Source organism: Rhipicephalus microplus, chromosome 6 (genome assembly GCF_043290135.1).
Source record: "Rhipicephalus microplus isolate Deutch F79 chromosome 6, USDA_Rmic, whole genome shotgun sequence".
NCBI lineage: Eukaryota > Metazoa > Arthropoda > Arachnida > Ixodida > Ixodidae > Rhipicephalus > Rhipicephalus microplus.
In genome coordinates this window covers 48,153,303-48,170,183 of record NC_134705.1, presented here as the reverse complement: position 1 = coordinate 48,170,183, position 16,881 = coordinate 48,153,303, and the positions used below count along the sequence as shown (strand labels likewise).

Here is a 16,881-nt window from a genome sequence, read left to right as displayed (position 1 = left end):
GGACAGATGAGGCCTATACGGTGCTATAGAATCGGCACGTCCTTTGTTATCGAAGCTTGGCTGACAGAAGAGAAATGGGAGTGGGGTTCCTAATTCACAGAAACATAGCTGGAAACATAGAGGAATACTATAGCATTAATGAAAGGGCGGTAGGTATCGTAAGTAAGCTGAATAAGAGATACAAGATGAAGGTGGTACAGGCTTACGTGCCAACATCCAGCCATGATGACGCTTCAGTTGAAAGCTTTTATGAAGACGTGGAATCGGCAATGAGTAATGTACACATACAATACTGATGAAAGACTTTAATGCAAAAGTAGGGAAGAAGCAGGCTGGAGACCAGGCAGTAGGAGATTATGGCATCGGTGCTAGAAACGCCAGAGGAGAGCTACTAGTAGAATTCGCAGAACGCAATAATTTACGGATTTTGAATACCTTCTACCGAAAACAAAAAAACCGCAAGTGGACACGGAGGAGCCCTAATGGCGAAAATAAGAACTAAATAGACTTCATAATAAGTGCACACCGAGGCATCGTGCATGATGTGGAAGTGGTTGGCAAGGTACGATGCAGTGACCATAGAATGGTACGGTCCCGAATTCGCCTAGACTTGAGAAAGGAACGACAGAAACTGATACGCAAAAAGCCAATCAATGAGCTAGCACTGAGAGGGAAAGTACAGGAATTCAGAGTCTCGCTTCAGAACAGGTTCTCTGCTTTTAGCGAGAAAACCAACCTTAGCATAGATACAATGAATGACAATCTGGCGAGTATCATTACGGAGTGTGCAGTGGAAGTTGGAGGCAGGGTAGTTAGACAGGACACTGGTAAGCTTGCCCAGGAAACGAAGAATCTCATTAGGAAGCGTCAAATCATGAAAGTCTCAAGTACAACCGACAAAATAGAACTTTCAGAGCTTTCAAAGTTGATTAACAGGCTTAAGGTATCCGATGTAAGAAGGTATAGCATGGAGAGAATTGAACACGCTCTGAAAAACGGAGGAAGCGTCAAAGCAGTGAAGAGGAAACTTGGGATAGGCAAAAATCGGATGTATGCACTAAGGGACAAAGAAGGCAAGATAACTACCAATATAGATAGGATAGCTAAAGTAGCGGTAGAGTTTTACGGAGATCTGTACAGTAGCCGGGACAACCACAACTTTGATACTACAAAAACTAGCAGTAACCCAGATGACACCCCACAAGTAATGAGAGAAGTAGTCAGAAAAGCTTTGGAGAGCATGCAAAGAGGCAAAGCTGGTGGTGAGGATCAGTTAACATCAGGTCTGCTGAAAGATGGAGGACAGAATGTGTTAGAAAAACTAGCCACCCTGTTTTCGAGGTGTGTCCTGACGGGAAGAGTACCAGAGTCTTGGAAGAACACTAACATCATCTTAATACATAAGAAAGGAGATGACAAGGACTTGAAGAATTACAGGCCGATTAGCTTTCTCTCTGTAGTATACAAGCTATTTACAAAGGTAATTGCTAACAGAGTAAAGAAAACATTAGAATTCAATCAACCAAAGGAACAAGTAGGATTTCGAAGAGGCTACTCAACAATCGACCACATTCATACTATCAATCAGGTAATAGAGAAATGCTCAGAATATAACCAACCACTATACATTGCCTTCATAGATTACGAGAAGGCATTTGATTCAGTAGAAATATCAGCCGTCATGCAGACACTGCGGAATCAGGGCGTTGATGAAGTATATATAAACATTCTGGAGGAAATCTAGAGGGGATCAACTGCTACCATAGTGCTTCATAAAGAAAGCAGCATAATACCAATCAAGAAGGGTGTAAGGCAGGGGGACATAATCTCCCCATTGCAATTTACCGCGCGCTTACAGGAGGTTTTGAGAAGCCTAGATTCAGAACAGTTAGGGATAAGAGTTCATGGAGAGTACCTTAGTAACCTGCGCTTCGCCGATGACATTGCTTTGGTGAGTAACTCAGGGGACGAATTCCAACTGATGATTATGGAGTTAGACAAGGAGAACAGAAAGGTTGGTCTTAAAATGAATCTGCAGAAAACGAAAGTAATGTACAAAAACCTCGGAAAAGAGCAGCGCTTCGAGATAGGTGATAGTGCACTTCAAGTTGTAAAAGACTATGTGTACTTAGGGCAGGTAATAACCGCGGAGTTGAACCACGAGATTGAAGTAAGTAGAAGAACAAGAATGGGGTGGAGCACATTTGGCAAGCACTCTCAAAATATGACAGGTCAATTGCCACTATCCCTCAAGAGGAATGTATATAACAGCTGTATGTTGCCGGTACTTAGCTACGGAGCAGAAACCTGGAGACTTACAAAGAGGGTTCAGCTTAAATTGAGGACGACGCAGCGAGCAAAGGAAAGAAAAATGGTAGGTGTAACCTTAAGAGACAAGAAGAGAGCAGAGTAGATTAGAGAACAAACGGGGGTTAAGGATATCATAGCTGAAATCCGGAAGAATAAATGGACATGGGCCGGGCATGTAGCGCGTAGACAGGATAACCGCTGGTCGTTAAGGGTAAGTGACTGGATTCCCAGAGAAAGCAAGCGAGTTAGTGGGAGACAGAAGGTTAGGTGGGCAGATGAGATTAAGAAGTTTGCGGGTATAAATTGGCAGCAGCAAGCACAGGACCTGGTTAACTGGCGGAACATGGGAGATGCCTTTGTCCTGCAGTGAACGCATTCAGGCTGATGATGATGAAAAATGGTACCTAGAAGGACCTAGCCGAGTTTTGTGGAATCATAGTCATAGAAAAGACCTATGGTGATACCTCTCATTTTGTTCTGCCAGTACGAATGTATGCAATATCAATGTGTTTCAAGGAGCCGGTGGGCACGACCCCAGGTAGAATAAAGTGTATGCAAATGAGGCGGCAACGGCCTGAGGGTCCTCCGCTCATGCAAGCCACGAGTGTCTCAGTGATTAATATTTACGCAAATGACGTTACGGGAGAAGCGCAGCGAAAATCACCTTGAGCAAAGACACATGGGTTATCCGCTCACGCTGTGTTCTCGAAAAAAAAAACATTTTCATCGAAATGCACACTTCCGGAGAATGTGCACACTGTAGTTGCATCCGATAAAAAATCTGGGGATCCTGCTTTCAGCTGCAGTGCATTTACATGCACCAAGGGTAGATGGACAGCTGTTGTTATTGGCCTAACGAAGGTTAATCAAAGGCCGCTATACAAAGCCAGAAAATCATGCGCTGCAGCGAGCATGAAGGTGGCGGAGCCCCTCATTTTCGTGCAAGTACACCGTAGATGTGCTGGCTTGCAAGTGCAGCGTCCGTTTGCTTCATCTGTGAGTAAAGCTAGCACACCTTTCATTAACGAACTATAAGGTGATTTATTATTTGGGAATGCCCAGAAATCGCCCTCACAAGATGCGAACGTATAGTGCATCATGGGAGAAGACGAATGACACATAAAAAGAAGGAAAGGAGTGTAAATTGTAAGGCCTTCCTTTTCTGTGTTTGACACAAGGCTAATGAGAACTAAGTCACAATGATTACAAGATAAGTATAGGAGATGTTATTGTAAGCGATAGTAATGTAATTATGAAGAAATTAAAGTGCATGAAAAGATACCTTGCAAGCGGGAGGATTCGAAACAGCGACCTTCCAAGAACGTGTCTGATATGGTCAATCACCGAGCCACGGTGGTGCGCGAAAGCGTCAGTGACGTGGGAGCGTCGGTCAGCGCCGCCTGTTGCCACTGCTGAGAGTGTGAAGCACTACACCACGTTTAAAAATTCGGCAGATACTACCTACCTTGGGAATCGAAGCTATGCGAAGTGCACGTTAAAGAGCCCCAGGTGGTCGAAATTTCCGGAGCTCTCCACTACGGCGTTCCGCATGATCATACGGTAATTTTTGAAAGCTAAACCCCACGTATCTATTAATCAATGAAGTAGTGATTTGAATGCGGAGAAAAGGTGACCGCGTTATAATTTTCTTTTGAGCGACACTTTATAAAATGGTGCTAAATGTAGGATTGATTAAATGTTATGTGGGTTTTAATGTCAAAACCACCTTATGAGAGACGCCGTAGTGGGGGGCTCAAGAAATTTAGACCCCCTGGGGTTCTTTACCGTGCACATGGGCACATGGTCTTGCAGCATTATAGCCTCCATCGAAAATGCAGCTGATGCAACCTTCGACGTTGGAAGAACGCATTTGATGGCCTACCACCATCGTTATTAGATACTGTCAGTAAAAAAAGCCCGCTCCGGAGGCGGCTCCAACTCGTATCTGCTCCGAGGGTGGCTAAGGCGTAGCGTTGAGATTGAGCCGACGCCGCCACTGGCTACCCGCCACTTCCACCGGCAGCATTCATTTTTAAAGACGATAGTCTTTTAAAGACGACAGTCTTCCTTCGGGACCTTCAACGTAAAAAATTTGGTCTGTCTGTCTGTCTGTCTGTCTGTCTGTACGTTTGTCAGTTTGTCTACTCTTAACGGCATCGGGTACTTGAAACGGCCGACCCCATCCGCCGCACCCCCCTATGTTGCTCAAGGTTAAGCGTTCGTGCTTGTGCAATTATCAATTAAGAGCAATAATTGTGCATGTCTGGGGCACCATAACAACACTTATATATACTGCATGTGCGTCTCTTAGTAGAAAAGGCATACGTAACTGATTCTAAGAACCGTATTGCCTATCACGCCGCGCTTACCAGGCATCGCTTGCACGGAAAGGCGAGTGTTTCCAACGCTTTGCTAAAACGAAACGGTGGTGGCACCTACTGGTCGCCTTGCGTTTTACACCTTAACACCTCTGAGATGGGCGCGCACACCCGTCTCAGAGCCACGCGTTTTGTTTTCTAAGACAACTGCGAGATGGCGCTTTTGTCTTACGTGTGACCTCACTTGATGCGCTCGTTCGCCTCCGCTGCACGCTCGACGCACTCTAACGCAGCAGCTCTAGTATACCATTCATCGATTTTCTTGCGCAGAACATCAAATAAATGTCTTGTTCACTCTCTCCACACGCAAGACTATCGTCTTTGGACGACATTTGCAGATTACGTGCAGATACGGAGCCAATTCTTTCGAGATGATAGTATTTCTTGAGAACCTTCGACCAAAAAGTTTTGTTCTGTCTGTCCATTTGTCTGTTTGCCCACATTTGACGATACCGGTTACTCTAAACGGCACCCGCCGTAACCCAAACGGCCGATTCCATCAGCAGCGCCAACCAATGTTGCTCAAGATTCAGCGTTCATACTTGTGCGATTGTCAATTAAAAAGCAACTATTGCGCCTATCTGAGGAACCATGACAACACCTATATATTCTGTATATGCATCCCGGCTGCGGCTGGTGCATTTCCGATGGAGGCGGAAATGTTGTAGACCCTTGCGCTCAGATTTGGTGCATGTTAAAGAACCATAGAAGGCCAAAACTTCCGGAGCCCTTCACTGCGGCGTCTCTCATACTCATATGGTGGTTTAGGACGTTAAACCTCACATATCAATAAATCAATTTTCTGAATGTGCGTTTTTAACTAGAAAAGGCTTACATTAGTATTTTTTTGTTCGCTTCCTTACACCACCATGGCAGGAGCTTCAACGGTACATTTCGGTCATCGCTAATTGTATTTCACATGTGACACGCCGAACAAGCATGCTTGAGTGTATTAGCAGTTTAAATAGTAAACATGACGACCGTCAGCGCGCCGGGCAAAGTGGCTATGCCTCCGGGGAAAGCGATTGCGATCAGTGGAACTTTCTAAAAGTCCAAATGAACCTGCAATTCTCAAAGCCTGGACGGCTGCTGTTCCACGAAAAGCTTTCCAGGTGACAATCAAGACCTACATTCACGATCTATATCTCGATTCCGAGAACCTACTCAAATGCTACGAGCATATCGTAGGCGGAAACGTTGTCGAAATTCCAAGTGGCAGGTGGACACTTAAGCTCTGTGCTGTTCCTGGAATTTTCTCGAATATTCCTGCACACGTGCAATCCAGTGGCATTAAAGTACAAAATGAAACCACCGAAACGTAGAGAAACCACGAGTTTTGAGGGTCATGTGTCGGCAAGTGATGCTGATGTGCCCTACTATAATCTGGAGAACAGCAATGTTGACGAAGCTACTGGCGTCTCCTGTGAACCAGAGTTAAGCCCAAGGATGGCAACTTGGTTCTCTGCATTACAAGACCAAACAAAGCTGTAGTCATGGATTGTCGAACTTATGCAGGAAGAAAGTTTTTTTTTTCAAACTCGCTTTTCGTTTTGAGCTGAAAGCTTCAAAACCGAAGTTAGCCTGTGGGTAGCGCTACAAAACCGACTAGCTGCCTCTGCCGACATGCTCACGCCTTACACAAGTGATAAGAGAATACATTGCGATTTTGGTTCAATAAGGCTTCACTAAGCAGCATCAGCTCTTCTCCTGGATGAAGGTCAGCCATTAGTTTGTCCACTTGACTGGTAGATACTTTTCTAAGCTGTGTTTTCTCTTTCGGAATGTCGTTCTTTGCTTTTAGTCGGAAAACTTTGGCTCCAATTACCGTCTTTTTTACGATTTTAGTAGTTGAGAGAAATGTTTCGTGAAGCCTCATGGATTTCGTAGGTTTCTCTTTTTTTTCTTCTGCTGTGCTCACGGCTTCTTCTTTGGGCTTTTGCTTGGTGAGCATAAGTCTTCCCGTGACAATTCAAAACACTTGGTGCTCTTCCCCACGTCCCAAATCTTCTGGGCTGATGTTGTGGTCGAAATAAAAGAGAATAAGCTGCTATAAAAGCCCGCGCATATTTTTAGATGATTACCATAACTTGGGAAAGCTGGTACTATCTGCAAGCTCGTGAGTTTGAGCGGACTTCCCAAACCATTTTCGCTGTATGTGCTTGGGGTAACTGTAACTGTATGTGCTTGGGGTAACACACTGTGTAAGCGCCGAAACAAGAATTGTTTATTCCACATATTGTGGCTGTATTTATGCTTTGTGTCTTCGTGCATGCATGCGCGTACGTTTGTAGCAAGTCCGCTCTTCAGACGCCATGATATAGCACTTCCTTTCTCTTAGACGAAGCCCAGTCTGTCAGGCTGCCTTCTTATGTGCGTAGAACGCCTGGGAAGTTGAGACGCTGTCGATGCCCTTGCACCTGGTTCACTCGGTAACCATGATGGGCCTAGCGATAAGTCGGTTGACATAATGTCACCTGCCAGAGGTTGGTCCTGTGAAAGTGGATCGCGTGGTAAGGGTTGTTGCTCAGAAGATTGGGTTGCGCAGAACTCCTGGTTTGCCACCACTGTGCGGTGCCGTAGCCGCAGGTGATCCACGGGACGACACCATGGAGAAACATACTTACATAAAGAGCGGACACTCCCGTAGGGCCCTGCGGCCCAGCTACTGCACTGCTTTCAGCGTCAGGAGTGGCTGGTCAGACCCGATAATGTCTTTCGCATAAATAAAATAACAAAACATTTTCTTTCTAATGCTGGGATTTGAACCCAAACCCTCATGCTCTGAAAACGAGTGTCTTTACCATTAGGCTCCACACCTTTTTTTGCTTTATTGCCTGTTTATAGGCATATACATCAAACCACAAACACAACAAAAACAAGCAGTAACAGTGCGAGAGAAACTCAAATTCTCTAAGTGCCGCCAAGGGCTCTACCCTCGACATCCACTCAGGTAAAATCTTCTCAGTTTTCTGCAGTTCAACAAACTTGGCCGTACATTCACAGAAATACATTCGTGCAGGAAGTGCATCCTGATTGCGATAGAAACCCGCCATACCGGCCCGCCATAAACAGTGAAGTCCACTTAGCATAATGAAATCGAAAGACATTCCCTCTTCGTCCACTATTGGCAGAAATCCTATACCTGAGGAATTTAAAGGTAATTTTTTCTTTAACGTCCTTTGAAGTACATCCCAAAAATATACTCCCTCCCAACAATGAAAGAAAACATGGCCTATAGTTTCCGGTTTTTCACAGATAAGGCAATTTGTCCCCTAGGTGAGTAAAAACCACGGTCTGCTTCAAATTTCCTGACAGATAATGTACCTGTGTGCAGCTTGAAAAAGAAAGACTTCGCGGCAGGAGCCACTTGCATTCTTTTCACTCGTTTAAGCACATCTTTCTCTTGACCTCTAGTGTACATGGCACGGTAGAGATGTTCAGGTAAAACAACATCATACACATCTTTGTACAACTTCTTGCGAGTCACTCAAAACAAATATTCATTGAAAAATGTAACAGATAAAAACCGTACACTTAGAATAACCTCCTCAATATACCCGCGGACAGCACCGGTCATGTCATTCGTGCTAACCACATATCCAGGTAAAGCCCGCATTAGTCTCATTTGGCACACTGTACGTAAAAAAGGGTCCCTTGTGTAGCGAAAAAAGAAAAAAACCTTTTTACGACTTGGCGTATGAAAAGATGTGTTGAACACAGCCCTGCGTGTTTCACTTTTTGAAACAGATTAGTTTGACTGCATCTCTCCTAGTTCGAAGCCCACATATACACTGCGAAGATGCGATAGAGCTTCTGTATCTTTGCCCTTGAACAATGCAATACTTGCATCACATACCGAAGTTTTGAGGCAAAGAAAAAATTACAGACAGTCGCCCTCGAAAACACCGACAGATGATTACCGTTGCATCTATTGGATTTCGTCCGGATCTCTTTCGCTTATTCTTGCTAGTAGTTCTCATTATCTTTATAAAATTCCAGTGGCACCCCAAGGTACTTGGAAGGTGTGGTCACCCATTTACCATAAGCGAAATAGTCGGGTTTTGACGACCACTCTCCATGCCAGAAAGCCAGGCACCTTCTCAAGTTTACTAGACTGACAGTTACATTACCGAACCTTTTGAACACACTGATGGTAGTGGTAACACTATTTTGATTGATACAACAAACAGCCACAACGTCGGTATATGGCAAAGTTTTAACTTCGGATTCTTGTAATCTAATGCCACGAATGCAACTGTTTTTAGTTATTGCTGAGCACAACGATTCTATATATAAACTGAAAAGTAGGGGACTTAGCGGGCAGCCATGGCGGACACAACGCTTTATGTTAATTGTATCTCCTAGCGTCTTATTGATTGCCAGTCGGGTCGTGCATTTTCATTATGCCATAGATACCCATCTCTAATTACAGAACCAACGTTGACATGGTCAAGAATGGCGAGCAGAAGGTTGTGCGAAACATAATCAAAAGCTTTCTCGAGATCGATCTGTAGAATGGCTACGCCTACTTGATTGGCATCGCTACACTCGAGCACGCAGCGCATCTTTTGTATAATGGTCACAATGGAGCGTCCCATAATGCCACATGCTTGGTGAGGCCCTACCAATTATTTGATAACCCCTTAAAGTCGCCATGCTAGTACTTTGATTATTACTTTGTAATCACAATTATTTAGTTATATAGGTCTATACGTATAAACTAAATTTACTTCTCCGAGTGTTCTGTCTTAGGTATCAAAACTGTATGTGCTTCACTAAAGGATCTAGGGAGGCCTTTAAGTTTATAAGCTTGATTGAAGACATCTGCGAGTACTTGGGATAATTCATTTTTAACTCCTTATAAAACGAAGCGCAAAGCCCGTCCAGCCTCGGAGATTTACCAGGATTCATTTTATCTATAGCTCTTTCTACTTCCGTTGGCGTTATAGATAGCTGTATAGCTGATATAGCTGACAACTTTGGCATTCTGCTGAGGAACATTTGCTTAAATGCCTCCGAATCAATGGGCGTGGCAGCGAAGAGTCCTTTGTAATGTTTGCCAAACGCTCATGCTATGCTCTCATTGTCTGAAACTTCCATACCGTTGACTTCAATGGAATCTATATAATTTCGTCTGGCATGACTCTTCTTTAATCCAAGCGCTTGCTTCGTCGGGCGATCGTCTACAGTAATTGATGTTGCTCTGGCTCGCACAAGCGCTCCGCGATAGCGTTCCTCCTCATATACCTCTATTCTTTCTTTGATACTCCGCAAATCGTCACCATATACTCCAGGTTTTTTGACATTCAAGAGCTCTTAGCCTCTCAAGTGTTCGTCTAAGCTCTTTCTCATTCTTTTCAGATTCTAAGGATAAAACGCTAGATTTCTCTATTGCTTTTATTTTGACTCGTTGCTTCAATAGGTCCCATTCTTCTCCTATTTTGTCCATACACTCTATGTTAATATTACTAATTTCTTTATCAACTGATGTGCTCAACGACTCATCCCTTAATCATTTTCCACTGTTCCCAAGAAAAGGCGTTCCTTTCATTTTTCGACCCGCTGTTGCATTTTACAAGACAGTGATGAGAAAAGGAAACAGAGACAACATTAAAACTGCTACACTGGGCTATCGCATCGGCAGTAAGGTAAAGTCGATCCAATCGGGTATTACTTGTGCCCTGAAACTGGGTATACTTCACATCTTGGGAACTATACAGACACTCTGCTACATATACGAATTCGTGTTCAATAATCACCTGCGCCAGGACATCACTGCTTCTGTCTTTAACGTTCCGACTGCTGATCTGTCACTTTCATTCAAGACACAGTTGAAATCACGCACCAATAAGAGTTTCTTACCAGTACACATATGTTGTCGGAAATTGAAAAACAAAACTCGATCTTTCCTGGCCCATAGTTGGAGCGTAAACACATATAATGGGCCATTCAGTGTCACAATAAACGATATCACACCATACTACTCGGCCTGACGAGCAAGAAAAGACATTTTTTAGGATCAATCCTGGCAGTTTTCAAACAAAAAAACACATCACCCAGATGTGCCTATGGCCTGGCTCCCAGTGGCAGAATACCGTGATGTAAACTTAAGCACCATGCTCCCAGTCTTCTCCTCACCTTCAAATTTCGTCTCCTGCACTGCAAGTACATCCAGCTTTTCTTCCAAAAACAACCGATAGAGTTGACTTTGCTTCTTCTTTGAAGCCAAGCCTCTAAAATTCAGTGTGGCGAAGCTAAATAATACTCGAGGTGCAATTTCAACCATGTGGAGTAGTTAAGCACGGAGCATGGCGCTTGCCTTGCACGTCTAGCGCTACGCAAAACGCCTCCGGGACCGGCCAACCGCCCGGTTTCACTGCACAGTAGAATTGATTTGTTCACAGCTTTCTTGTCCATGGTGCCACCAGCTCTTGCTCTAATGCTGGTGCGCCTTCCAGACGGCGTCTTTGCCCGTGGTTCTTCCACGCTACTTGCACTGTTTTTGTCTCCCGTCTTCGCAGGCTCTTCCAATGGTCTTTTAATGGCTGGAACGGCACCGCTAGGCCAAGAGACGCAGCTGGCATTGCACGTGTTTCCGTTCACCTTCATGTCGACAACAACGCTACAAGAGACACCATCGACTACTTGGCCTTGTTCCGACGCATGGGCAGACGTTCCGGTTACTTCACAGCCTGCGTCTGTGACTGCATTGTCAGTAGTCTCGGTCGCTACATCTGCAGAACCTCATCGAGTGCCCACAGGTGCTTGTGTAGATTCGTCTACTGATGTTGTAGATGTGCAGTTCAAACTTGCTGCGACTTGACCTCCCCAACCTTCAGCTGCGTCCTCCGCTTCTGTCACGTCCATAATGTGTTCCGACGCATCTTCGGCCTTCGTTGACGTGGTCACTGCGCCGCACGAACGGACGCATTCCGCGTCCCCATGCCCGGAACGCTGGCAGCAAGAGCACCGCGGCACCTTACACTCGCGACGTATATGTCCCGTTCCGCTGCAACGCAGGCATTGCATAAGCCGACCTGGGGCTACCAATAGGACTAATTCACCGGTGACTCGTATCTGATGAGGCAGCTCCTCAACTTCCATACCGCTTTTCAGCTTACTGAAAACAGTGCAGGCCGTCGAATTCTTCTAATTTACTCCTTCTACACGCCAGCGTTCCCGGGTCACATGGTAACTTTCCCGAACGCTGCCAACGCCGTGCGGACATCTTCGTCCGAAACGCCGTGTAATAGCCAGTGAAGCCGCAGCCTCACCTGCTGCTCCTGAGGGTCGATAACAAGGCTGCGGCGTTCCTTGACCTGGAGTTCTTTCAGTTCAGTCAACCTCTTCGTCACCTCCTGGCTGTTAAAGGTGATAGCCCACACATGGTTGATCTGGTAGGCGCCCAGTGCAATAACGTCGGGAAGCAGTCGTTCCTTGTCCAGGGCATCCCGGAAATCTTCGAACTTGAAAGGCTCACGTGAATATCACCGTGCAAAAACACTCTGTTCAAAACAACGCATCCTGTTGGTAGATTTGGCAAAATTATCTCAAAAACCTTGTCACATTCGTCTGTAACCCTGTTTCCGCGGCCACCAAGAACCGCCTTTGCTGCTCCGCGGGAGCCCATGATTTCTGCGTCCGACGCGTGTGAGCGCCGGCGAAAGAATGATTAGGCTCCACACCCATCCGTGCACGAAAGGAAGGTATCTACAGCACAACTAAATTGCATGACTTTGTACCCTTTGTGCAAAATAAATGCAAAAAACAACTCTTTCTAGTCTACCTCAATGTATTTTATGGTAAAGCAATAAACGCTCTTAGTGGGACACGTTTTGAAGTGGATGTGTGAAAATTGCACCAATCTATAAAATTTCTTCTTTGCGAAAATTCACTTCCAAACTTATGTTTTCATTGACCTCCTGAGGTGGCTATTAACTGCGGTGACAGAAGAATAGAAGCCAACATGGGCGTGTGGTCTAGCGGTTGGTCAGAGCTTATTTTGCTGGGCCGCGAAGAGGCTCCAGTGGCCGCTCTTTATATAGTACGTTTCTCTAGGACGACACTGAATTCCTCCGGTGGCGTCCACCATGGCCAAGTGCCTGCCTCTCGATGCCGTCACCATGCCGGGTAACCATCTCTGGCCGGCTTGCTTGTACTGGCGTGCTCACAGAGGCACCCCCAGAGGAAACCACAGCTTCTGCGCTGGGTCCCGGTCCACTTTCTTTGGAAAATGTGCGCTTAGGCGCGTCCGTGATTGAAAACCGAGCATCATCTCTGTGGGCAATTGGCCGCCTTGAGTCAGTGTTGTCCTGTAACGTAGTAATAACTTGTTAATTCGACTGAGCGAACTCCCCACTTTGATCTTATTGACTTTTTCGTTAATAGTGCACGCAGAGCGCTCTGCCGATCCGTTTGATTGTGGGTAGTATGGGGTGGAGTTGACATGGCGCACCTGATTATCTTCAAAAAAATTTTAGTCACTGAACTGTTCAATTGTGGCCCATTGTCGGAGACGACTCTTTGAGGCAGGCCAAAATGAGCGAACATACCCCGCAGTGCTTCAACTGTGGTTTATGCACTAACTGTTTTGACGGGGTACTGCTTCTAACCATTTAGTTTCCGCATCCACTACGACCAAAATCATGTGCCCTTCCACCGGCCCTGCGTTGTCGATGTGCAGGCGAGACCAACGTTTGTTGGTTTTCGGCCAGCTGATCGTCTGCCTTGCTGGCATGGGCCAATTCTGGACACATGATTGGCAGCTGTGCACCAAATATTCTATGTCGTAGTCAATTCCAGGGTACCAAAACATTGCGCGCAACATACGTCTCATAGCCGTCATGTCAAAATGCGTATTGTGGAGTAGTTGCAGCATATTTAACCGCACTGCTTCGGCCAAAACCACCCTATGACTTATTAGACTAGTTCCTTACTCAGAGTAAGTTCATGTCTGCAGGTGAAATACGACAGGAAGCCCTGTTGCTCCTGCCCTAGTTGTTTAGACCAGCCGTGCAGAATCCATGCCTTCACCTGCCTCAGGAGAGCGGCATCGTTCGTGCTGTCCGCCATCTACTGCGTGCAAGGACATAAATCTGTCAATGCTTGCGCATGCAGCACATATTCTACGGGTTCATCTTCATCAAGGTGCGCTGGTTCCGGCAAAGGCAAATAGCTCAAGGTGTGAGCATTCATATTCAATGACCCTTTAAGTACTCAATGTCGTACTGATAGGCGGATAATAGCAGTGCCCATCTCTGAATCCTGGCCGCTGCCATTCGCGGAATAGGTTTGTCGTGATGAAACAGCCCTGTCAGTGGCTTATTATTTGTCGCCAAAGAAATGTTTTTCCCAATAAGGTAGTCTCAGAACCTCGTCACCCCAAAAACCAGCGCGAGCGCTTCTTTTTTCAGTTGCGAGTAGTTGCACTCCACTGCTGTTAAGGTTCTCGAGCAAAAGCTATTAGATAATCTCTGCCCTCAATCTGGTGTGCCAACGCTGCGCCGAAGTCGACCACCAACGCGTTGCACTACAGTCTTAGAGGCTTTTGCGGGTCATATTTGGCAATAAATTAAGCCTTACTTAAGGCAATCTTTACAGCCTCGCACGCCCTGTCATGTGCTGGCCCCCAGTTTCATCGCACTCCTGTTTTCAGTAGACCATCTAAAGGAGCTAGTGTCGTTGACAAGTTAGGCAGAAATTTCGCATAGTGTGTCACCAAGCCCAGAAAAGACTTCAGCTTCCTTCCCGAAGCTGCCTTCGGCGCTGCTAGTACAGCCTGCTGGTTGTCTTGCAGGGAATGAAGGCCATACTCGTCGATGCGATGCCCTAGAATGACACCTGCGCTTCTCCGTATCGGCACTTTTCTTCGTTCAGCTTCAGGTTGTTTTCTCACAGCCGCTGAAATGCCTGCCGGATCCCGGAAGTGTCGTTTCCTTTTTTCCGCCACGTTGATGTCGTCGAGATAAACTGATACCTTCGGCACCCCTTGCAGTATGGATTCAATGCGTCACTGAAACAGTGGGGGGGGGGGGGGGGCTGAAGCAATACTAGATGCCAGTCGATTGTTCCAGTACAGGCCTCGGTGTGCGTTTAGCACTAATATCATCCTGGCTTCTGCGTCCAGTGGGAGCTTATTGTAGGCGTTGCGCAAGTCCAGCGTTGTGAAGACTTCCCCTCCGGAAAGAGCCGCAAAAATGTCTTCTACCTTGAGCAAGGGGTATCGTTCCAAATGGAATGCTAGGTTAACCTCCAACTTGAAGTCGCTGCACAACCGTATGTCACTGTTCTTCTTAGCGACTGGAACCACCAGAGTTGCCCATTCCGAAACACTTATGGGCGAAAGCACCTCGTCTTGTACGAGACGGTCGATCTCGACTGAGACTTTTGAACGCATGGCATACAACACTGTACGTGCTTTACAGAAATTTTGGCGGGCTCCCGCTTTGAAGTGAAGTTTCACAGGTGGTCCCTTGCAACAACCTAGCTTGTTTTCAAATAAATCCGCAAATTCTTCGAACAAGAGATACGCTTCGACGTTTTCACGCACCGCATTTGTATTCGACGAATTGCCGTCGTCCCAAAGAGACCCCCCTACCCTGCGCAATGCTTCTATAGTGTTCGGTCGCAGAGCAGTGGTCTCTCACAGCTCACAACAATTACAGTGCTCTCAACTACCGTTGAACCCGACTGTGCTTTATAGTTATCCGACCGACCACAGGTAACGACCCCAAGAAGCATTTTAACTGGAGCGACGTCTTCTCCAGAGCCAGGCCACCACTTGCGGTGTTTCTCAAATATGTTTATTGGGATGACGCGCCCGGAGAACCTGTGTCTATGATCATCTGCAGAGTCCCACCGTGCCGTGTCAAATTTTCCTCACGTGGTTTAAATGTAGCACCGGTGCCCGAGCTGTGAGCAAGGAGAGCAAGCAGCATCTCTTCTTCGCTCTCAGCTTCTGCTGACTCTACTGCATATTCGCCCGTCTCGCAGGAATGCCGCTGGCGGCACAGCTTTGCTAGGTGTCCTTTTATGCCCCAATGATAGCATCCTGCATTAAAATGACGGCTTGTGCACGTAGCGTGGGGGCCACCACATTGATAGCACGCCTGCCAGCCTGCCTCATTATTGCCCCACTGAGTCCAGTGCTGCCACCGTCGCTGTAACCTCAACACGTTGGTGCTGCTCGTGGTCGTCTCCGGGAGCCCTTCGCACATGTCTTGCACATCGTTCAGTGCTTTTTCTGATGCAATGACGAATTCTTCCTCCTCCTTGACAGTTAGCTTCTTGTGCGTGAGGATGCAACAACGAGCATCGTCATCCCGAATGCCGCATAAGATGCGGTCTCGCAGAATCCGATCAAGGGAGTCGCCGAAGTTGCAATTCTTCGCCAATCTTCGGAGGTCTAAGATGTATTCCCCAACGTTCTCACTATCCAGTTGTTTGCGAATAAAGAAGAAGAAAGTTGCTGGTGTTTCATTACCTTCGGGGTTGTGCTGTTCTTCGAGGTTTTCAACGATTTGCTCGTAGGTTTGGCTGTTGACCGACAAGGTTGAAAAGCGATCTTGCAAGCGGCGGACAATATTATCACTCAACGAAGACACCAGAAGAGCGCGGCGTTTCGCACTGTCGGTGATTTTATTTCCGTCGAAATAAGCTTCCAGGTGTATCCGGTGCGTGCACCAGCTGCTCACCATTTCGTCGAACCCCGTGGGCGTGATGCCACCGTCTGTCCAATGCGTGCCGCTGCCAATCGTGCTAGCAGGGGGTGTTTCAGCTATATCTCATCCTCGTCGCCACTGCACTATCATGTTGTAGCATTAACACACTGAGTAAGTGCCAGAACAAAAAAATAATTTACTCCAGATAATGTTGCAATTGAGAGTCAGAGCTCAGGAGCGTGGTATCCCATTCACTCCCGTCAGAAAATTCTCCTCTCATGGGGGATAAGCCTGCTTAATACGGCAGGCCGAAGACGCCGCCAGGGACCAAGCGATCATGGCCGTCGTCTAGGTTTGGTCCCCCCTTCTCCTCTCGCACCTGAAAGGGGAAGAAGATCTTTCTGCTAAATAAATAAAGTTTGTTCATCATCATCAGATAATGTTGCTGTATTTATGTGGTATGTCTTTCCATACGCATACGCATACAATGGTGCCGAGTCCACACTTTAGACGCCGCCATATGGCAGGAACAA

General features: G+C 46.4%; 1 protein-coding gene across 1 annotated transcript; it reads right to left on the bottom strand.

Annotated features, from left to right (window-relative positions):
- Positions 1-15,490: 15,490 nt before the first annotated feature.
- LOC142765843 (uncharacterized) lies at positions 15,491-16,384 on the bottom strand. The gene has a single exon (XM_075867646.1). The coding sequence runs from the start codon at positions 16,382-16,384 to the stop codon at positions 15,491-15,493; it is 894 nt and encodes a 297-aa protein (XP_075723761.1).
- Positions 16,385-16,881: the final 497 nt, after the last annotated feature.

Coding starts and splice junctions, on each gene's coding strand:
- LOC142765843 (XM_075867646.1), bottom strand. CDS start 16,384: ATGGTGAGCAGCTGGTGCACGCACCGGATACACCTGGAAGCTTATTTC.